A 23,859-nucleotide genomic window follows, 5' to 3' on the forward strand; every position below is an offset into this window, starting at 1 on the left:
ACTTTAGGGAGCAATTATATTATTACACTGTCGCGCGTTTTCTATAATGGGGTGCAAGGTTACGACCCTCTCAAATTATACAACAATAATACCTTGGTTTGTTAACTGTATGGATTATATATATTAGTTTTACGAGTTGAAATTATAGTTTGAATTTAACACTCATTTCTTATAAGCCTTTCATATGACAGGAGTAAAAAACTGAAGTAATTTTATCTAAGGGTACAAAGAGTTAAAAAAAAAAAGTCTGGTACTAAGAGGTTAATGGTAAGTTTCTAAAGTGTTCGATATTTATGAAATCACACAAAAAGGCATCCAGACAAGACCAACTGTATAATCGCAGTTACGGGCATTCGGATAAGTGGAAAAATCAGCGTCAAGTTTTACAGACGAAATAGCCTACACAGATTACGGATTATCGCCTCCGGTGTGTGACGCAAGGGGCCTCCAGTTACCCATATGAGGAAGTTATAAGAAAATTGAGTGAAACAGTAAACGATAAACGGCTGCAGTAAAATAATAGCCAGTTCCACAATACCCTCTAAATGGTGTATGGACCTGAAAAAGTCAAAATATCAGAAGAGTGCAAAATATATCACTAAAAAACATAAGGAGATACCGACATGCTTCACTACCCTTTCACCACTCTGGCATGTCGACCACCAGCCCCCCAAGACAACCCACGCCACTCCTAAGCTGAGTAAAATTGTCTGGCGGCCGAGAGAACGAATCAGGTGCGGTTTCTATAATCGTCTGAGGGCTGTGGAGAGTGCTTTTAACCTTCAGACGACAGGAACCAGGTAAGCTGAATAAAATCGACTGGCAGTAGCTAAAGTAAAATAGCTGAGACTTTCCCGTTGCGTAATTGAACTTGTCTTTATAATACAGATAATTCGAAAGAAGATGCTGCTGAGGAGAGACGCCTTTACGTGGTGGCACTGACAAGCGAGATCCTCCACTACCCGGTTATTGCAAAACTCCTCGTCTCCCCCCCTATCACCCCCAAAGAGGATGGTGGATTACAGGAGGAGGGCATCTTCAGCCTGCAGTCCACTGGGTTCACGTCTGGTTGAGCCTCGGTTGCAACTACAACTTCATATGCAAAAATAGTTAAAAAAAAATGGCAGGGTTGCTATAGAACGTTTTTATAAAATTTCGGAGGGCAACAAAATAGTGAAAGGGTTAACGAGGCTTTAAAAATCGCATTATGGTACGAGGAATAAAACAATGACGTTCTCGGGCTGAAGGGTTTGAGACTTCCGCGTTACATAAGAGTAAAACCAATAAAAACCTGGCACAGCTCTAGAGGGACATAAAGTTTAAATTATAGTGGTGGAGCTGAGGGTAGTAAATATAAAAGGCTTGGAGGAGATTACAGGATGGCGGTCAAGTCTTATATTAGCCATTAGTCGGTACACCTTCCGTAGAGTGGAGAGATAATGGTCACTCCTCCAAGTTATTCTTTAAGTATAACTGGATAGGCAATAAGAAGTGACTTTGGAGATGGAGTCTGGCTGAGATCAGGAAATAAGTTGGATTTTATCATCGACCATTAACCTTCTGTATAATGGTAAGGATAATGGAGATATACTACGCTAAGGTACTTCTCCTTGAGGGTATTAAATGCTAGGATTATACAGAGGGAGTATAACCGAGATCAGAAAATAAGTATGATTTTATATTTATCATTAACTTTCTATATACGGGTGAGGCTACTGGGGAAATACAAGGCTAAAATACTCCTCCTGCAGGGTAATATTTGCAAAGATTATATGGACTGAATTCGACGGACATCAGGAAGTCGGTCGGGTCTAATATCTACCCACTGACATTTTCTAGGATGATGTCGCTAAAGATACAGCCTACTAGATTCGAAGACTTTTTCAGAATATTTTGCAAGTCAAGGGGGAAGCCATGGGGGAAAGAAAACTGCTCATGAAACGTCAGACTCAAACTTGGTCTTGTACTCGTGTTGTATATTATTAGTATTATACATTAGTTATACGGAAAATAAAGGCTGTTCAATACTCGACAGGATCCACATATCCTTAGAATACAATACACAAACTCCTATGTGTTCCTCTCTCTCTCTCTCTCTCTCACACACACACACACACACACACACACACACACACACACACACACACACACGGAGAACAGACGGCTTGAAAAATACAGACGTAGATCCTCCGAGATGAAATGACTGGCTAAATGCGCTACACGGTCAACCTTAATGTCTCGTGGCCGTATCACCCGTGCTGCCGGATCTCCCAAGCATCGCCGGTTCGGGACGGCTGAATAACGCTGACTCGAACAAGCACGCCAATATTTACTCCCGATGGCTAAATTATTCTCTGTATATCTGGCTGTCTCACGTTCACTGGTGGATCTTCTTCAAACATTGGCTGTACGGAAGACTGGCTAATAACACCAATTCTATGCTATTTACGCTTAAGGCTGTGGCTAGTTGGTTAAATAACTGGTCTGCTATCCGAAATGAAGTGCGTTCAATCTCCAGCTAGGGAGGGAGACCGATGATTTGAATTTCGATTTTGAAAAGTTATTGATCTTCCACACGACCAATCAACGTGCCATAAACAACACCCTCATTAATCCCAGTACACCAGTCCCAAATAAAAATCCCATAATGTATTCAATATGGTAAGTAACACCAGAGTGACATGTGAAACTGTGGCGCGTAACAGGACTGCTTGGCTTTAGGGAACGTAAACTCAAGTATACGCTCAGTCACATAAAAACAGGGGCAAAAAAGTATATCCAGTCGCATTATACCCGTCACCAGCTGCCTCAGATATACCCAGCTGGCTAAGACCATCTCTCAGAAGGTCCTGCTCGGTCACATAAAAACAGGAGCTAAAAAATAAATCAAGTCGCATTATACCCGTCACCAGCTGCCTCAGATATACCCAGCTGGCTAAAACCATCTCTCAGAAGGTCCTGATACATATTCCCGAAGGCTAACGTATTCCCTGTAATTTTTTCCAGCCACGAGTTTAATGCGAGGCACTTCCAGGCTCCCTCGCTGCCTAGGGGGATGGGTGGGAGGTGAGGGAGGTAGCTCGGAAAGGGAGGGAGGGAGGGGAGAGAGGGAAAAAGGGATGGCAAGAGGTGAGGGAGGGAGGGGAGAGAGGGAGAAAGGGATGGCAAGAGGTGAGGGAGGGAGGGAGAAGGGGATGGAAGGAGGTGAGGGAGGTAGCGAGGGAGGGTAGGGAGTTAAGAAAGTTGGAATAGTAGCAATGGAAAGGTGGAACGAGAGAGGTAGGGATGGAGGGAAGTGAGGGAGGTATATAGCAAGGGAAGGGAGTAAAAGAGACAGAAAGGAAGGGAAGGTGGCCTGGGAAGGGAGAAATGAGTGACGGAGGGAGGGAAGGTTGCTAGGGAGGAAGGGAAGTAAGGAAAACAGCCAGTGAAGGGAGTGAAAAGAGACTGGGTGATATGGTTGCTGGGGAGGAAGGAAGAGAAAGACAAGGGTTTGAGAGAAGGAAGGGAGGTTACCAAAGGGGAAGGGTGGGGAGGTAGAAAAGGGTGTACGGGAAAATAAAGGTGAATGAAGGGAAGAAGGGAATGAGGGAGGTGACGAGGGAAGGTCAAGGGAAATATGATGGTTTTTATTACGTCAAGGAAAAAAAACTAGGCATGGCATCAGGAAACAGACAGAGACCGACTTCATTTAATGTTCATGTAATACATTTCTTTTTGGATGATTTATGGACTTTGTTTCAAGCCTCATCTACTTGAAGAGTCTCACACACACACACACACACACACACACACACACACACACATACAAACACACACACACACACACACACACACACACACACACACACACACACATGAGGGAAACCACCACTGGAAGAGGCATACATAATGAGAGGCATACATGTGTTGGAAGGGGCATACATACATTAGCAGTCTATGCAGGACATTCAGCTTAAGCTAGGTTACATGAGCTTAGCTGGGGAGGGCAGACTTGGCTGGGCTAGGAAGAGTAGGGCAGAGTAAGATTAGGTAAAGTTAGATTAAGTTAGGTTTGGTTAGATTTGGTATGGAAACACACTGATATATCTAAAAAGAGATACACAGTCAGGGCTACCCAGTTTGTGATGGACATACGTTGGCCAAGATCAATAGTGATTAATTCAGAAGCCTTCACAGGTCATCAAGTTAAATAATGGGTCAATAATGAAGTAACGAGCGTTCAATATGCCGTAGTGAGGCAGCTGGACGCAGACACACACGGGAATCTGCCACGGCCTTAGTGCCTCCAGGAAGCAAAGGAAAGGTAAAGGGAAGGGCTAGAGGAAGTAAAGGGAGGCGGGAGACTTACATGAAGGAAAGTGAAGGAAAAAGAGGGAGTCTAGAGGAAGTAAGAGGAGAAAACTAAAGAGGATGAAAAGGGAAGGAAAAAAAAAAGGAGGTGAGTAGGACGTAAAGGGAGGAGGGAACTTTAAAGCAAGGAAAGGGAAAGCAAAAAGGTAGGGGGTAGGGAGTCTAGAGGAAGTAAGGGAGGGAGAGAAACTGAGAGGAAAAGGGAGAGGAGAGAGACTGAGGAAAGAAAGGGAAGGCAAAAAGGGAGGGAGACTCTACAGAGAGTAATGGGGGGAGGGAAGTTTAGACGACGGAAAGGGAGGGCAAAGGAAATGGGAAGACGCTGAGAAGAAATAGAGTAGGGGCAAGTTTAGAGGAGGGAATTAAATGGCAAAGGGGAGGGTTGAAAGTTTAGAGGAAGCTAAGGAGAGAGGGGAAATTTAGAGGAAGCGAAAGAAAGGGTGAAGTTAGAGGACGTAGAAAAGGGAAATGGGGAAATCTGGAGGAGAGAAAGAAAAAGCAAGGAGGAGGGAGTAAGTTTGGATGAAGCAAAGGGAAGCCAAAGGGGAGGGACCTTTAGAGGAGGCAATGGGAAGGCAAGAGGGAATCTGATAGATGTAAAAGAAAACAGAGGGAGGCAAAGGGAAGCTACTGAAATATAAAGGAAGTCACAAAACAAGATACCACTGTCAGGAAGCAAAGGGAAACTGCTAAATTAAGGAAGCCAGTGATGCAAAGAAAGCCACTATCATGAGGCAAAGGGAAGCAAACAGAGGTCGGTCAATGGAAGTTCCTGAAGCACTTCTACATTATTTTTCCAGCTTCTGCACGATTTTCTTTAGGTCAGGACAGCTCCCACATAGTATAGAGGCTCGCGAAGGCTATATTAATTCATCCAGTTCAGGAAGTCTCTCCTACGCTGAATAACATCGTCTGGAGGTAGCAATGACAGAATTAAAAAGATATCGCAAGAAACAGATTGAAAGTTATCATACGAAGTTACCGTATTATCATCTGCCGGTATCGCACTGGCCCAGGCATCGCGTAAAACACATGAGGGGAAAAAGCCGCTCGTTCTAACTAACATTGTAAGTCAAAGACAATGATTCTTAAACAAGGACCTGATTAAGAGAGTTTGTCTTTGTCTCCAGGTACCCGAAATGAACACTTACTTATCGATAACCAATAAATAAATAAATTGGTAACAGCAATTTCCTTATCACCCGAGGGCCCAGGACGAGGAAGCCACTGGTTAGAAATGAATCCCTTGTCACCACGTCAGCTCTAGAAAATTACCAAGAAGTACAGTACAATTGTTCATATATAGCTAAAACCTAAGGCAGATCCCTAAAGATCTGTTGCTAAATGGAAATAAATAGGTCTGTCTTGCTAAGATCTTTGTTAACTGTGGATTCTATAACTCTAGGAAAACGTCAAGAAATATTAAATTGCACATCACAAAGACTGATGCAGATCCTCAAAGAACTGTCGCTAGGAGGAAATAACCAGGACTAGGCCTTGCTATGGACGTGGCAAATTGTGACCCCTACCTGGCATGTGTCCATTGGGGAATCCTGGCGGGGTTTCCATGTGTCGCTTCTTGAGATCGAAGAGGGCATCCTGAGAGGGTGCCATGGTCATGAAGTCTGAGGCGCGCTTGGGGGGACGACCGGGCCTGGAGCTGGAGGTGAGTACAAAACAGTACACGATAAACACACCATCAAGGTTAGTAAGGGAAGGGACCCATGCGGCGATAGACAGATAGACAGTGCTGGTGCTCAAGGCGAGGGGGGTTAAGGGGGTTGAGAGAGATTTCAAAGGGGCATATTCTCGTGGGTGGCTTTTGGTACTCAAAGGGAGGGGTTAAGGGGGCAGAGAGATTTCAAAGGGACATTATTCTCCTGGGTGGTTTTAATTCCCTTGGTTCAATGTGTTTTATTGATTTAGTCTTGCTACCATAAGATGATTTTTTCAACCTTTGGCAAACCCCTCGAAATGAATGGATCAATGAAGCCTATGCCTAACCCCTCCAAGTTCGATCCAGCCTCTGCCAAATCTCTCATGGTGAAGAGATAAGACTATAACCTCTCCAGTTTGAAGGTCTCCACAATTGAGAAAAATCGTCTGGAGATAGCAAGAAGAATAATACATACTCGAACGGAGGGCCTAAATATGGTAAACGCTATATTCAAAAGCTTCCTACCACCTCTAATTTCCTTCATTGTAAATATTTGAGAACGGTATGGTATAACTCTTCTACTTCATCCCCATTACCTTGTTAGTCTTTTTTCTGCATATGAACTTTAATTTTCTACTGACTGTATCTTATTAAACAGTTGATCAATGCGAGTAACGTTGATACTGAAAGATACAGATAAATAAGGTGCAAAAAGTCACAGATAGCAATACGGTGCAATGTACTAACGACATAAATAACAAGGTGCAATTCGCACAATAAATCGCTAAGGAAGAGGTACTGGGCGCCTTTTAAACCCACGAGAAGATGGCCCTAATACACACGCGCTGCTTCTGTGGCGGTGATGGTGGTGAGCTGAAGAAGCAGATGAAGAGTAAAGTGTGAAGTCATAGAGGCAGAGGAAGTGTGAAGAAAAAAACTAACTGTATTCATAAAACAGATTAAGGAGGAGGAAGAATCCCCACTTTTGACATTCTTAACCTGTACAATTCGATGCCGTATTTTCTTTTATAATTCTTGCTGGTAGACAATCTTATTAAGCTTAGGGAAGCGTCCAAGTAGCTAGTGGGCTGGTGAAGGTTATATCTAAACCATTTTTTTTCTCTCGAAGTCTCTCCTAAGTTTAATATATCGTCTGTAGAAGCAAGACTCAAAATACATCATAGGTGGTTAATGAAACACAAGATGAGATGAAAACAAGAAGCTATTAAAAAGAAATGCAACCTAGTCATTTCCCATCTTCACAGTTGTTCTAAAATTTACAGTCATAACTCAGGGTCTTGCCTAAAACTCTGAATTTTCCGTTTTAAGAATACGGTCTAAAGTTCAGAGGTAAATGAAAAGGTAGAGAAGAACTGGGTGAGAGGAAAGTCACAGGAAAATGGAAAACTGGGTGCCAGTGATGGGACGGAGGAAAATCAAAACAGACATGAGACAGCGATGAAAAAATACTACAAGAGCGAATTTTGTGCTGAGTAAAAATATCCTTCGTGTAAACTGGAAATCTTACATATAAATTCTGCTTCGTACTGAACTGACATGAAGATTATTTAAACCCAACTCGTGTTAGTAAATTCATATCACATAATTCTTAGCGTATCTAGTATGAGGAAAGAAGAGAAAATTAGGACACAATATTACAACAGAAGCAGCACTGAACATGCAGATCTATTCCAATTTTTAATCCCTTGTATACAATAAAGTGTGCATAATTCTTTCTTGCTACCTCCAGACGATTTTATTCAGCTTAGGAGGCTATTAAGATGGTGATACATAAGGACATAATTAACCCCTACATTACTAAGGTGTTCTTAACAAAATCGTCTGGTTGTAGGAAGAATGAATTAAATAAAGACATTACCGTATGAAGCAGTTACCTATCATTAAATAAAAACGGTTAACAATATAGATCTTTTGATATTTACTGATAACTATACACTCCTTGAGGTTTCTTATCACACTATGCCGCGAACCGAACGCTCTCTCATCATCATCGTCTTACAAAATACAGTAATTCATAAACGTCTTACAAACTAACTCTCCAATCAATTCGGTAATACAGAATACAACATGCTATATCTTAACAAAAGAATTCTTGAACACCAATTAATCAATCCATGAATAAAAGCGGAAATCATCATCTTCCTAAGTCTGTACATATTTACAAACTTCCAACTCCTTGAGGCATATCACATCACACTACACCAAACACTATCAAAATGGCCCTTCAATCACCAATCACCCATGCATAAATAAAGAGCAAATAATCTTCCTAGACAGATGAGTAATATCCAAATTTTTACATATTTAAAATCTACAAACTTAAGGAACTTCGTATCGTAGTAGATCAAACGCTGTATCTTGGAAAATAATCCTTCAGTTACCAAACCATCCATGCATAAATAAAGAGCATATCCACCTCTCTCTACAGTGATAAATGCCTTGGTGGAACGTCCTCATATCGGCAACGAGTTTTCAATCTAGGGACGATTCCTGGGTAATCAATTGTGTGGCGGGTGGACGTCTGCTGTGTACAAACTGTAATATGTTGGGGTCATTACTCTGCGGACCGGCCTGCCGCAACAAGACGCCCACACGCATGCAACCCCCACATCACCCTTCACCCTCCCACACCTACCCTTCCCCCTACACCTTCCTTGTCCCGACACTGTTCCCTTTCCCTCTTACACTGTCCCTCTCCCCTCCACCTCATCTGATATCCAACTCCTTCCTATTCTCTCCTCGGTCACTGTTCCCCTACTTCTTCCGTCCCCCACATAATGTCTTCCCTCCCTTCCCCTCCTCGTTTTCGGTCCCAGTACCCCCTTCCTCTTCTTTCCATCCACTGTCCCCTCCATCTCCCCTCCCCCGCTCTCCCCTCTCTGCACACCCTCTCCTCTCTCTCATCCACTGTTTCCCCTTCCTAATTCGCTCCAGTGCCTACCGACTCCCTCCCCCCGTCCCTTTCACCCTGCCATACCTTCTTTGACCTTCTTCACCATCCATACACTTCGCCATACACTTTCTTCCCCTCCACCCACCACCCCGTCCTGTCTCCTCTACTCTCCAACCATCACTTCTCAGAGACCCAACCCTTGCCCTTCTCCCTCCCTTCCTCAGAGCTCCCCCCTTCCCTCCTCTGAGCTTCTCCTTCCCTTGCTCTGAGCTCTCCCTTCCCCAACACCTTTCTCTTCTCCCTCCTGCAACCTGCCCCCTCCCTCAATCAAGCCCCTGACGTCCTGAAAACCTATTACTTGCAAGGGCGTTTTAGTCTCTGTTCAGCTCAGTGGCAGGAATTGTCTGGCTTGAAGGGGCTTTGACGAGGATGATGGCAGGCGTACTTCGTTACTTCAGACAGTTCTTGTATTCATCACACTCTACCGGGCACCAACGGCAGCACGATCTCAACTCCGATGTGTCAGAATTACGTTCATACACAGCTGTCATCAGTATTTTTTGCCAGCTGTCTCTAAACTACGTCATAACCGAACGATATCATACAGTTGCCAACAGCTCTTATAAACTGTCTCGAACTATACCAAAGCCGAATAAGATGTTGCCAAAATTAGCCAATAATAATGATTGTCACTACAGTACACACACATGCCATCAAAGTTCTTACACAGTTGTCATCAGTAATTCTTGTAGACTGTCTCGAAACAATGACAAAACAGAACGAGATCTAACAAAAATTGACTACTATTAACCATGTCGCTTCAGTTTACAGAGCAACCATCAACAATTCTTTAAATCTGTTTCTAAAGCAAAAGGGGATGCTACAAAATAAATGTTAACGGCGACACGAGCGGATTGGGAGGGTTGCAGTCGCGTTTCACTAATTTGAACACCCAGATTTGTATAAGGATTACTGATGGCAACTGTACCTTATATCAACACAGTGGCGCAGGAGATAAACTGCGCCTCGTAAAAAAATACTGTCAATATACCCACTTGAGGCACTGCATTCCATCAAACTATGAAAAAACGCACTCATTACATAATCATCAATACACCAGTGCATAGATGAGAACCAGCACTCCTCCATAAAAAGTTCATGGTAAAAAAAATAAAAAAGCTACTACCCCAAAGGGGGAGGCGTGGCTGAATCGGTAGAGAGGCGGCCTGCGGTCCTAATGGTCCCAGGATCGAATCCCGGCTGGGGCAGGGAACAGTTTGAGGATTTGAATTTCCTAAAAGCAGACTTTCCTGATCTACCAGATGACCCGCCGACATGTCGTAAAAATACCCCCGCTTAATACCAATACACCAATCCTGTATGAGACAGCCCTAGCATGTATTCAATATGGATGGTGGGTGTTAGCGCCGAAGTGGTGACATGTGGAGGTGTAGGAGGACTACTGGGCCTTGGGATAGTTCAGTGCCCCCAAGCAATAGGCTCTGAAGCCTTTGCCCAGAGTCGGACACATAAAAAAAAAAAAAAAAAAAAAAAAACTGCAGAAAATTGCAGTACTTCAAACTAAGAAAGAATCAGAAATAATCAATATACCAATACATGACACAGACACACACACACACACACACACACACACACACACACACACACACACACTTTTAATATAAGCTCTGTACCCCCTGACCAACTGAAACAACACTGTGACGGACGAAAGCCCCGTAAGAGGGCCGCTAACAACCGTACCTAACAGCCCCTCCCCAGCACAATAACAAGGCCAACAGCCAATCCGCGCCACAATAACTGGAGGGGCAGCACTGGGGTGAGTTTGACGAGGCGGACACCCGTGGCTAAAGGCACCGGGAAGGGGATGGTCCAAGGGGTAGTTCCTTCTGTGTATTGACGTCTTTTTAAAATTTCATTCTGGATACCGAACTGATGACACTGTGTAGATTCGGGAAGGAGGGGGAATCTAATAGTAGTTTTGTGAAGCGTTAGGACAGGGGACGGGAATATCTCGTCGCGAAATAGCTGCAAACTTATCTCTGCTGGCCCTGTCATTGCTACGTTTATATGTTCCTCTTCGTTTCTTATGGTTACCAAAGTATGAATCGGTGCATCTTTGGGGGAGATTCTAGTTATGAAATGCTTAGAACCTACCTCGCTTTCCCCTTCAGATTAATGAGCTCGCTTATTTTTAGTTGTGCTGGCTAACGAACTACTATTCTGGAAGCTCTAAAGGAGGGGATTCTCGTAGTGAAAAGGTTACAAATTATTTCCATCAGCATTTTACCGCATATCAGAATCTCTCTGTGAAAAATTGTAAACTATTTCCATTAACATATCACAATTTATTTTTTTCAATGCTGGCTACGAAGCTGATAATTTTGTGTAGCAGAGAGAAGGAAGTCTCGACTAGTGGTAGTCTAGTAGAAAGGACTGTTTGTGTGTGTGTGTGTGGGGGGGTGTTGGAGATACAGAGATATTGAGATACAGAGATAGAGCTATAGAGTGAGAGATGGAGAGAGATCCTATCAAACGGGCTAGGGGAGACTGCTTGTAACTCAACTACGACAAACGATCTTACAGCTGGAGAAATCCGTCTGACTACAGCGAATAAAATTAACTCCCAAAGCATCGAAGTGAAGGCGTTAATGTGATAAAAAATGAACTTCAGCTAATGAAAGCCTTGGCGGGAGATGCCCTGAGCCTAATATTTTGAGAAACAAGATTGTGATGAGGATGGGATGCGGTACACAAAGGAGGTGATGGGGGAAGGCCGAAAGCTTGGTTGCGAACAATTAAGGTGAATTTTAAGGTAACACAGCATCTTTACTCCCGACAAGCCTACTTGCTTTATTCTAGCTATTTTGAGACGATTTTATTAAGCTTGGGAGAGACTTCAAGCAGGAGGGATGTAAGGGAAAAGATTACTACCTTTATTACCAAGACGCTTATTAATTCTTGCTATTTCCAGACAATTTTATTAAGCTGAGAGGAGCCTTTTCGAACTGAATGGGTTACATACAGTCTAAATTAGCCTCCTCAGTACTAGATATCTTTCCAAGACGGAATATAATCGTCTGAGGATAGCCACAATACACTTAAAAATACATCATCGGGTTTAGGGAAGGAAATGGGGAGTAGGGAATATGTCTTAGCCACTGCACTATGAGGGAGCCTTTGCTAAACTGAATCTAATCGTCTGGTAGCGAGTAACTAAAAATTAAGTACATTAAAACCTTATTCCTGTGAAGGGGTTTATGTACTCTAAAGGAAGGGAAAGGGTTGACTTGGACTGAACAGTTAAGGGGAGTCATAAATGAAAAGGATGATGGAGTGAAGTGGGAGAAGGGAGAAGGGGTGGAGTGAAAGAGGGGAGAGAGGGTGAGTAGACTGGGAGAAGGAAGAGGGGAGAGGGATTGGGAATGGAGGAGGGGAGGGAGTGAAGGTGAAGTGCAAAAGGGAAAGGAAGAGGGGTTGCAGTAGGACAGAAGAGAGAGAGAGGGAGGTGACTGGAGTGGAAGATGGGAAGGGAATGGATTGTGAGAGGCAGAACAGGGGTAGTAATGAAGTGTGAGAGGGGAAAGTGATAACAGAATGAGGTTATTGTGGTAGTTGTGTAGTGATGTGGCAGTGGTGGTAGATGTGGTGAGATGAAGGTGGTGAAGGAAGAGGTGAGAGAAGGGTGTGGGTGACTGTGGTGGAGGTGGTGGTGAGTGGGGGAGAGCATAGGGTAGGGGAGGAGAGATGAAGTGTTGTAGGTAGCAATAGCGTACGTGTTGGCAGGTGGGGGGTAAAGGTGAGGGGTAGTAAGGGAAAGGGTGAGGAGAAGTAAGGGTAAGGGCGAAGGGAAGTGAGGGTAAGGGTGAGATGTGAGGGTAAGGGCGAGGGGAAGTGAGGGTAAGGGTGAGGGGAAGTGAGGGTAGGGGTGAGGGGTAGTGTGGGTGGAGGTGGGGGGAACTGAGGGTATGGTGAGGAGTAATGAAGGCAGAGGTGATGGGAAGTGAGGGTGAGGGTTAGTATGGGTACGGGTGAAGGGAATGTGAACGCAAGTGTGAGGGTGAGTAACGTGTAGTAAGAAAGGATAATAAGCGTAAGGAGTGAGAGGGTGAGGCTAAGGGTGTGGAGGGGGTAAAGTGCAGTGAAAGTAAGGTGTATGGTGAGGGGCAGATAGAGTGAAGGGTAGTGAGAGTGAGGGGTATGGTAAAGAATAGTCAGACAGAGAGACAGTGAGAGTGAGAGGTAGGATAAAGGCAAGTCAGAGTGAGGAACAGTAAGAGTGAGAGGTAGGATAAAGGCAAGTCAGAGTGAGGAACAGTGAGAGTGAGAGGTAGGATAAAGGTTGGCCAGAGAGAGAGAGAGTCAGAGTGGGGATGGAGCCAGTGGAAGAGGCGATGGTTGTGGTGGTGAGGGGGTAGTAAGGAACCACCCAGGCCCCAGGTAATGTTGACCCCACCTGCCTCCCACTACCTACCCCAGCAACTTATTGTTGCCACACAATTTTCTCACAGGTCGTAACTCGCTTAACTACAGTTCTCGACAGCTCTTGTCTAGCCGCCACCGTCCCCTCACCCCCACCACCCTCTCTCGCCCCCCATCACTCCCCCTCTCCTGCGCCTAACCTATCTCCACACCCGCAACCACCACCAATACCTCTCCTGAGCACATCGCAACCACTACCACCATCACCCCCATTTCCCCCGTCCCTCACACCCCCATCACATCCCCCCCCGCCACTGCTGCACCTCACAATCTTCCACACCCATAACCACACCTACCACTCCGTACTCACCACCACCACCACAACCACCAGCACCACCAACCCTTCTACACGTCCATCATACCACTACCACACTCCCAACACCACACACGCACCCCACTCCCTCGTTGTCTGCCCCTTACCACACCACAATCACCCTCATCCCGTCAGTATCCCACCCCCAACCAGCGAGGAAACCCAAAATTTTCAAGACGTGCTTCAGATTTCTTACAAAGATCAGTATATAATTTTCATGGTGTGGCAATGATGAACTTTCATGGCGAGAGAGGGTGTTATGTCTTGACTGGTTTGTGTGTGTGTGTGTGTGTGTGTGTGTGTGTGTGTGTGTGTGTGTGTGTGTGTGTGTGCGTGTATAATTCCCGGAAGGGAGCTGAGAGCTAATATACTGTAGTCCGATCTAAGGGCAAGGCTGTGACCTTCACACACGCACACACCCGTCCCCTTGCTCAAGGGGGAGAGTAACCACCCACTTCGTCAGTGAAACTTTTCGCAACCTGAGCGAGGCGCGAACTCCCGTCCACCACTTGGCAAGCGGGAACGTTACCACTGCACCAGCGAGCGGTGTGTGTGTGTGTGTGTGTGTGTGTGTGTGTGTGTGTGTGTGTGTGTGTGTGTGTGTGTGTGTGTGTGTGTGTGTGTGAATAACTCAAATAGTTTTCACCTGATTTTAACCAAACTTGGCAGAAGGGTTAAGGGTCAGCCAATAAGGAAACCAACTGTTCTTAAAGGTCAGAATCGCGGGGGTAGGTCAACGTTAAATCAGCCCAAACAGCTTTTATCCAATTTAGAAAAAAAATGGGGAAACGGTTGTGGGTAAGGCAAAAGGTAAGTGGTTCAGTTTTGAGAACAATCAGTCAGAGGTCAATGTCACACGACAGTGGCAAAGTTCAACTTTGTGTGTGTGTGTGTGTGTGTGTGTGTGTGTGTGTTTTTTAACACCAAATCTCAAGTAGTTTTGATCTGACTTTACACAAACTTGGTAGATGGGCTGAGGGTCAGCCAAGGGGTGAACCTGCTGTCAAAAATCAAGGTTAAGGGGGCTACCCTCACCTGTGGGTAGCCCCAAGTAGGGGTAAAAAAAATACCCTCCTCATCGCACCCTACAACCACTACCTCCACCACCATCAGTCTCCTCATGTCACACCACCACCACCACTACCACCCAGCCGGCATTGCCCCTATCACCATCACCCCCATCCTGCCTCCACCCACCATCACCACCAACCTGCAGCTGCCATACCAACACATTTACTCCATTATTGTGAAACCTTAAACAGAATCTAAAAACAATACCGTGTAGCAAACTGTTTCGAGTCGTATCAAGAGTGTTTACACAGCATACAAAAACAGAAATGCAATCCATACCTCTTCTCTGTAAGTTTAGTTTGCATTCCATAATATTATTACTACACCTTCCAGCCAACTCTTACCTTCAACAAACATGAATGTATTTTGTTATGTGATGAATTCTTAAGACGGCAGGCTTATGAATGTACTTTACTGCGCTTTCTAGTAACCACAGTGTTATAATTTCTGCCTCAACTGCGCCTCAGGAACCTTGGAGTGCGCTATCCCTTCCTCACATCATTAGGACAGAGTTTTATAATGGTGGTATCCCAGCAAATGTTTGTTAACGAAAATCAATATGCAGGGTTTGAAACAACGCGGGGAAAATCGGCAGCCCTCTACTGAAGATGTTTACCTTACGGAGGCTGAGAAATTATGTGCACAGGTAAAGTTAGGTTACTAGATTAAGTTCCCTTATATTAGGCTTGTGATGTGCTTGCCTGAATCCTGCCATCCATTTTTACCTAACTCCATTCCGTTTTGATGGGGATTATATTTCAAAACGAGTTAATTGTGAAGGAAACTGAGATCAAGAACAAATCTCTCTCTCTCTCTCTCTCTCTCTCTCTCACACACACACACACACACACACACACACACACACACACACACGAGTGAATGGCTTTCGTGTGAAAGGGAAAAACATCAATAATATTAGAGGGTGATTGGAGTTTGAGGAACGGACTGCCTAGCCTATCCCGAGAACCAACAACAAGCATCAATAAATCCAAGATACTCCTAAACACTAGAAATGCCTCTCTGTATGAATCAACGGCTGAATCACCACAAACAGAAGTTATTTACAAAGCACCCACATTGTTGGCGCTGCAGGAAGCACGCGAGACGGCTCCTCTGACACTTCCTTCAGCTGCACGAGCCTGCCTATCCTTGTCACATTCTCACATTTCATCACCAACAAGCTTATTTGCAGTTCGACATCCGGGGTGAAGGAATGAGAGTGGGAGTTGTGATTTTACAGCACCTGGACTTGTTTAAACAGTGGAAGTATCAACACGATGAAGACAATCTTAGTGTGTGGGTATCTCTGCTAGTGGGAGTGGAAGCATGGTGCACGCGAGGTTTGAGGGAGAAACTCATAACTTACAAGGAAACAATGAATGAATGAATGAAGGTAGGAGTAAATGAAAGGAAAAGAGAAAATTGGGATGAAATGAATGGCAAAAAAAAAGAAAGAAATGGAAGAAAGGATGGAAGGAAGGAAAGGAAATAAAGGGAAGAAATGATGGAAGGAAGGAAAGGAAAAGAGGAAATAATGGGCTGAATGGCTTAGCTGCGGAGCCACGCATGTTTTGTCACATTCTCACATGTCATCACCAACTAGCTTACATTTGGTTCAACATCCGGGATGAATGAATGAGAGTGGAATTTCTGTGCATGAGCGATCTGAGTGTGGAGCTGCCAATTTAACACCTTCCTTCCTATTACCCATTTGTTTTTTAGTTTATTTTTGCTACCACTAGTTGATTTTTGTCAATACATTAGATCTCGTACTAAAATGGTTAATGAAGGCTATATATAAAACCCTTCCTGTTCAAAGTAAAAAAAAAAAAAATGGTCGTCTGGAGAGCGCGTGAAAAAAAAAAAAAAAAAAACCATCGACTTGAAAGAGTTATACAAAATTTGTTAAAAAAGCTAATTCCTCCAATCTGCTGCCATAGTTATGCTTACATATCATGTTGGAATTCATGCTCTATTTGCTCAAAAAAAAAAAAAAAAAAAGTCTCCCCAAAGCTTTATAAAATTGCCTAAAAACAGAAAGAGTAAATTGAAAAATATTATACCGAGCTGAAGAAGTTAAAATTCATAACAATGTAAGGCACCATAACTGCAGTAGTTATAAAATTTAAGCCTGTACTTCTGATTTAAGGAGATGACTAACTCTCCACGAATAATGTCTAACTCTCCACTAAAAACGTCAATTCTAACTCTCCATTAAAAAGATCTGTTCTAACTCTCCACTAAGAAGACCTAAGCTGAATAAAATCGTATGGAGAGGGCATGAAATACAAAAGTAAGACGTCATCGCACTAAAAGCCTTAGAAGTTTCCCTTATTCCACGTCTGATAACCTCACCTACATTTGACACATCCCTTTAATCTTCAAAACAAGGACATCATTTATTTATTTATTTATTCATTTATTTACCTACTCATTTATTTATTTATTTTTCTTATTATCTACTCATTTATTTATTTACTTACTGGTGGCGTCAGATGATTTTATTCCAGCTAATCCCTGCCTAATGACCCCCACTGCCACTTCACACCTGGTCAGAATTACCTTTATTATATTGTAGGAGGTAATTTGTGGGGGGCAGCCATTATGTAGATTACCCTCACGCAAACCTCTCTCCCCCAGCTTCGAATTAGGCTTCAATGATGTCTGTATTTTTACTCTTCATGGCGCTTGACTATTTTTTCTCCCGCAGTGATTGGGTTATAGAAACTGCCTGATGATTTTTACCCCAAACGGAAAACTCTGACGTACATGATTTAAAGATCTCCATTACCTGCTTGACTTTGACAGTTTCCCCTACCTAACAAAAAAAAAATTAGTCTGCAGTAGCAGGATATGATTTGAAGAGGCGTTTTTACTGTGAAAGGCTTTAAAGATAACAGGAGGCTCCCTAGCACCTTCTTCTTACTGGTTTGTCGCTACACCCTCGATAAACTCAGTGATAATAAACGCTGATAGACTGCACTGGTAGGAGAACTGAATGACTACCTAGAACCACATATTACCACTGTTCTTTGCTGATCCATATCCCTTACTTTTTAGGCGTTTTTGTCCCAGTCCTATTTGGTCGTCTTGAATTAGGCAGAAAACTAGCAGACTGAACTTAGACAAGGGAATTATATGCCTCCCATGCATGATTCAGTTTTTCATGACAGCCACCCTTGGATAAGCTCTGGAATTAGGTAACTAGTAATGGACTGACACAGGGATAAAAATACACTGATACAGGAGGATTAGGACACTGAAAAAAATACACACAGAAAATGCCCCCTCAGAATATTGCACTACCACTGACCTAAGGTGTCCCACGTCCCTCACCCCTTAGCCTCTCGCATGAGCCGGATATATTCATGACAACCTGCTCATAATCCTTAAATTGCGGTAGTTCTATACGACTCCCACCCGACCTTAACACATATGTCTTCAGCGCCCCTTGACCATGACGGCAGGTGTGTTCAAGATGGTCAGTTTATTGTAGTTTATTCCGGGTACTCAGACTCTTATTAACTTTTTCGCAGGAGGAACGTTCAGCACTCAGAGGAATATTGTAGTGTGTAGTGTGTATTTGATTTTTCTTTATACTTGGACTAAGAAGAACCTCACGTGCTTAGAGGAAAAACAGAGATTGTGTTCTTTACCTTCACAACTCCGAAAGTTTCCCACCTGCAAGTAAAATCGTCTGGCTTGACACTGCAGTAATCTCGGCGAAAATTCCACTAAGAAGTTTGTCTTTAATGGCTAAGTCTTTTTCCTATAAATAAACCGCTAATACCATCCCCTACCTCTCAAAAAAAATAAATAAATAAATAAAAAATAAATAAATAAAATAACATAACATAAAGCATTTGGGCAACCTTATCTTCTAACCACCCAAAGCCTCATACACACTCACGGTGAATATATCTGTACAGCAGACTCTCTCCACACTAACAATCGATTCCTTCAAGCCCATAATTCACTGAACTTGACTTACACGCAATGTAATAATATATAATAATAATAATAATAATAATAGTAATAATAATATACCATTTCTCTCTGAACCTTGATTCTGAAACACATGATGCAGAGTTTCAGAATAATGAAGTGAATGTTCTGCTGAAAATCTACTGAAATACGGTACTGAACGTTCTTTAATCTTACAATCAAGGAGGGAATATGGCTTTTCTATCACATAAATAATTATGGTACCGATCACACCTAGCTTTCAAGGTGAAGGTTATGAATATGAAGACTTTCCTAAGATGTATAGAAAAAACAGTTTGGAAGTAGCAAGAACGAAATGTAAAATAAGTAGCAGGAACGAAATATAAGGAGCAGCAAGAACGAACTATAAGGAGCAGCAAGAACGAAATATAAAAGGAAGCAAGAACGAAATATAAAACGAAGCAAGAACGAAATATAAAAAGTAGCAAGAATGAAATATAACAAGTAGCAAGAACGAAATATAAAAAGTAGCAGAATGAAATATAACAAGTAGCAAGAACGAAATATAAAAAGTAGCAGAATGAAATATAACAAGTAGCAAGAACGAAATATAACAAGTAGCAAGAACGAAACATAACAAGTAGCAAGAACGAAACATAACAAGTAGCAAGAACGAAATACAAAAAGTAGCAAGAACGAAATATAAAAAAGCAGCAAGAACGAAATATAACACGTAGCAAGAACGAAAAATAAGTAGCAAGAACGAAAAATAAGTAGCAAGAACGAAAAATAAGTAGCAAGAACGAAATATAAAAAGTAGCAAGACTGAAACGTAAGTCACGGTACTGAAGAAGTCAAAATAGCTTGGTGCACGTAGATCCATAACTCTGCAACCAGACGAAGGCCATTTGCACGCAATGGTAGGGCACATGACGTCACCACGGAGCATATTTATAAAGCATCTTAGCCAATTTGCCAGATAAGTCTCCATTCTTGGTAATTATAGGAAATCATAATGTTTTTTTTTTTTGCATCTGTTCACTAAAATCCACTCTAATTTGGCTGACGTGTTTAGCAGATGTGTGAGTGACAAAAATATATAAAAGAAATCTTATAAGCAAGTTAACCTCGAGAAAGTCTGTAAATATAACACTATGCTTAAGACAGTCTCTAAATATGATACCAAGCTCAAGACCGATTGTAAATAAGATACTAAGCTCAAGATGGTTTGTAAATATGATACTATGCTTAAGACGATTTGTATAATACGATGCCACGCTCAAGATGGTTTGTAAATAAAATAGTAAACTTAAGATGGTTTGTAAATAAGGTACCGCGGGAATAAGTCGGGGTGGGAGCGTTCGGGGAGAGCCAATAAGATGTCAGGGGGCCGAGGATGGAGGACCTGCCGAACACTCCTGCCAGACATGTAAATACGAGGCGAAGAAGGTGCTGCCATTTTCTAGATTCCTTGCCCCCTTGACCCTTTGCCCATTTTCTATCCACCAATCCAAGAATGGAGGCGGTAAACCAATATCCTCTATGGCGTGTCGAATTAATAATGAACAAGGTAAATAATAACGCTGAACTTATAACCAACATGGGCAAGAATCACAAACCATAACAATACATTTACGAGTGGGTAAACAAATAGTGCTGCATGGCGTGTAAAATTAAAAGGCTTGTGCTGCATGACTTGTATGATTAAAGGAAGTGCTGCATGACGTGTAAGATTTAGAGAATAGTGCTGCATGACGTGTAAGATTAACAGAACAGTGCTGCATGACGTGTATAATTAAAGGAAGTGCTGCATGAAGCGTAAGATTAACAGAATGATCCTGCATGACATTAGATTACAAAAAAAGTACAGTAATCCCATACGACAAACCAATATAGTGGATGACGTGTAGCTAAGGAAACCTGGGCACAGTAAACCAATACACTACATGACCTATATAAAAAAATAAATAAATAAAAACTTGGATGAGATACACCACTATGCATGACCTGAAGCATAAACAAACACGAGGAATATTTCTCATGCACACAAAGTTAACAAGAGAGACGATACACCAATATTTTGCATGACCTGTAACATTAAAAACCTGCAAGAACGAAGCACACTGAGCTGAGAATATATACAATAAAGCAATAAAGTAAAGAGTAAAGTTTTCACGACAAGAAATATTTATCACCCGTGCGATGAGGTGTCTGTCTTTCCCTTCAGTCTTGCTCACACAGGACGATTTTGTACTTAATTTAGAAGAGGCCTTTTTAATTAGGGGATTTAAATATGGTCTTTATTATTCCCTTCACTGGTCTGCAAGGAATTTAAAAATGAATAAAATCGTCTATCAGTATCGAAAATAAGAGTTCTAACTGACTAATATATACCGTAACTTCCCACCTGGACTTATTATAATTACCGTACCTTCTCACCTCGATTAATAACAACTACCGCAATTTCTGTCTATCTATCTATCTATTGCCAGACGCCTTAATCACATAAGGGGTGGCCACAAACAAATCGCCTCCATGTCGCCCTGTCCCCCGCCATTTCACTGCCTTGCTCCCAGCTCACACACCCCTCTCTCATATACCTCTCCACTCCATCCCTCCGTCTCATCCTCGGCCTCCCCCTCCCTCTCCCCCCCTCTTCTCACCTGCACTAACAATAAATACTGCAACTTCTCACCTGTGTGAGATGTTTTTTTTAACTAAGTTTATGACGACCATCAGACATAAGACGTCAGGGAAAGGTATATTTATTCCCCATTGTAAATCTACCCAAAGCTGAAAAAAAATCGTCTGGACAGGAAAAAAAAAAAAAAAAGGAGTCATCACTGTACGGGAAATATAAGTAATCCCCTAATTTTGCAGTTTGGATACAGTCATCTGGAGAGAGAGAGAGAGAGAGAGAGAGAGAGAGAGAGAGAGAGAGAGAAGAAGAAGAAGAAGAAGAAGAAGAAGAAAGGCCCTAATAATCAACAAAATAACTATACACACAAACTTCTATATAAATTCGATAGACTAATGTACTTCATGACACGCAACAAAAACATTGAAGGAATACAATAAACCAATACATTGCATGACTTGTAGCATTAATAATCGACACGGCCAATTCCCATTTTTCCTGCTTTTCAAGGGGCCACTCATGGAAAAGAAAGGATACTGCCTATAAATTAGTAAATAATGTATTGTCTTCGTGTATAACTTAGACGTGCGGAAGGTGTTGATGGGAGAAGCGTGCTGGTGGTGGTGGTGGTGGTGGCAGTGAGGGTGCTGGTGGTGGTGGTGGCTAGTTGTGGTTGTGGTGGTGGTGGAGGCTAGCTGTGGTTGTGGTGGCGGTGGCGGTGATGGTGGTGGTGGTAATAGTTGGTGACGTGATGTAAGTTTCTGTGATAGTGACAGAGGGAGTGGTGAAGGTGAAAATGATGGTGGATGACGTGATGGTGCTCAATGGTGACAATAGTAATGTTACAAGCATGATGATGGAGATTGCGGTGGTGATATTTTAGTGACTGTGATGGTCATGGTGGTGGTGAAGTCGATGCTGATGGTGAAAGTGGTGAGGGTGGTGAAGTCATGTTTTGCCCGTACTCTCGTAGGGTAAGAAGGCTCCCTAAGACCTCTTCCTCAGCGATTTATTATGTCTTGTTAATATACTTCTGTGCGATATTTAAACAAATTATGGCAATGTCAAAAGGAATCAGACGACACATAATAGGACAGTCAGGTGTGGTAAGTCAAATGAATCGCTTAGGAAGAGGTGTTAGGGAGTTTCATTTACCGACGTGAATACGGGTCTTGTTGACTAGGAGAGGGAGCTTTGAACTCTGAGGTGAGCTGCGTGCCGTAAGTTCTTTCATGGAGAGACGAAAAAAGCTGAACATTCAACTCTTCTGAAGGAGTGAGGACGAGGAAGATGAAAGGAAGAGGAGAGAGATGGGGAGGAGAGGAGAGAAGAGAGGAAGAGGAGAGAGGAAGAGGAGAGAAGAGGAAGAGGGGAGAGAGGAAGAGGAGAGAAGAGGAAGAGGGGAGAGAGGGAGAGGAGTTGAGCAGAGAGAGGATGCCCTTCACTGTTCCGAGAAGAGATGAGAGAGAGGAATAAGAAGAAGAGGCAGAGAAAAAAGGAAGGCCTGAAAATGTGAAAGGAAGAGGAGTGGAGAGGAGACGAGACAAAGTGAGTGAGAGAGAGAGAGAGAGAGAGAGAGAGAGAGAGAGAGAGAGAGAGAGAGAGAGAGAGAGAGAGAGAGAGAGAGAGAGAGAGAGAGAGAGAGAGTAAAACCACGACAAAGTTCTTACCACCACATTACTGGCGAATTTTATCTCCCTAATAAAAGAGATGTACAAACAAATTTCCCAACCACGTAAAAAATGAACACAGGGTTTATATTATCTGAAGTAACTTAACCCTTTCAGCTCAAGTACGTTTATCATAAGCTATAATCATTTCTCTGAACTTAGCCAGAGCTGAGAATTGCCCACGCCAGTCTTCTGTTCTTATTTAATCCTCATGAATTTCAGGCTTTTTATTCAGCTTAGACGTAGTCAGACTGAAGGGATTTTAAGCAACATTTAGGCACTTCCCTACCACTTTTTCCTAAGCGATTTATTCTTTTATTACACCTTACTGTCGACTTCGGTAGCAACTGAGTCCTTTTAATAACGCCATACTTAGCACGAACAGCGCACACTAGGATATTAGCCACCCATATCCAAAAATCAATTGCTCAGGAAGAGGTGTTAGGGAGCATCCTTAACGGACGAGAATACAGGCCTGTAACATACCAAGATTTATAATTCACAGGAAACAACGAATAATAATAATAATAATAATAATAATAATAATAATAATAATAATAATAATAATAATAATGAAAGCAGATGAATAATACTGTCTATAGTCAACACAATGGAAACGTTACAAAGACAGGAATGAGGGCAGTGGAAAGGATAAAGAATGATGAGGAGCATAAATTTTAATACATAATTGTACTGAAGTGGTCACGAAGACAATATGGAGAGGGAGAAATAAAACCAGTAAAGCCAAAGAAATAAACGTGAATAAAATCTTCTGGCGGCACACACACACACACACAC

At 42.7% G+C, this 23,859-nt stretch overlaps 1 protein-coding gene across 1 annotated transcript in view; it reads right to left on the reverse strand.

Moving 5' to 3' along the window:
- Positions 1-23,859, reverse strand: part of LOC145413272 (dachshund homolog 1-like) — a 134,031-nt gene that overhangs the window by 26,219 nt on the left and 83,953 nt on the right. Inside the window, exon 2 of the mRNA XM_080283004.1 lies at positions 5,883-6,013. Within this exon, the coding sequence (XP_080139130.1) occupies positions 5,883-6,013 (131 nt within the window). The remainder of the gene's footprint in view (positions 1-5,882; positions 6,014-23,859) is intronic.

This window comes from Coenobita brevimanus, chromosome 12, assembly GCF_032717465.1.
Source record: "Coenobita brevimanus isolate Jiangsu-jjx chromosome 12, ASM3271746v2, whole genome shotgun sequence".
Lineage (NCBI taxonomy): Eukaryota > Metazoa > Arthropoda > Malacostraca > Decapoda > Coenobitidae > Coenobita > Coenobita brevimanus.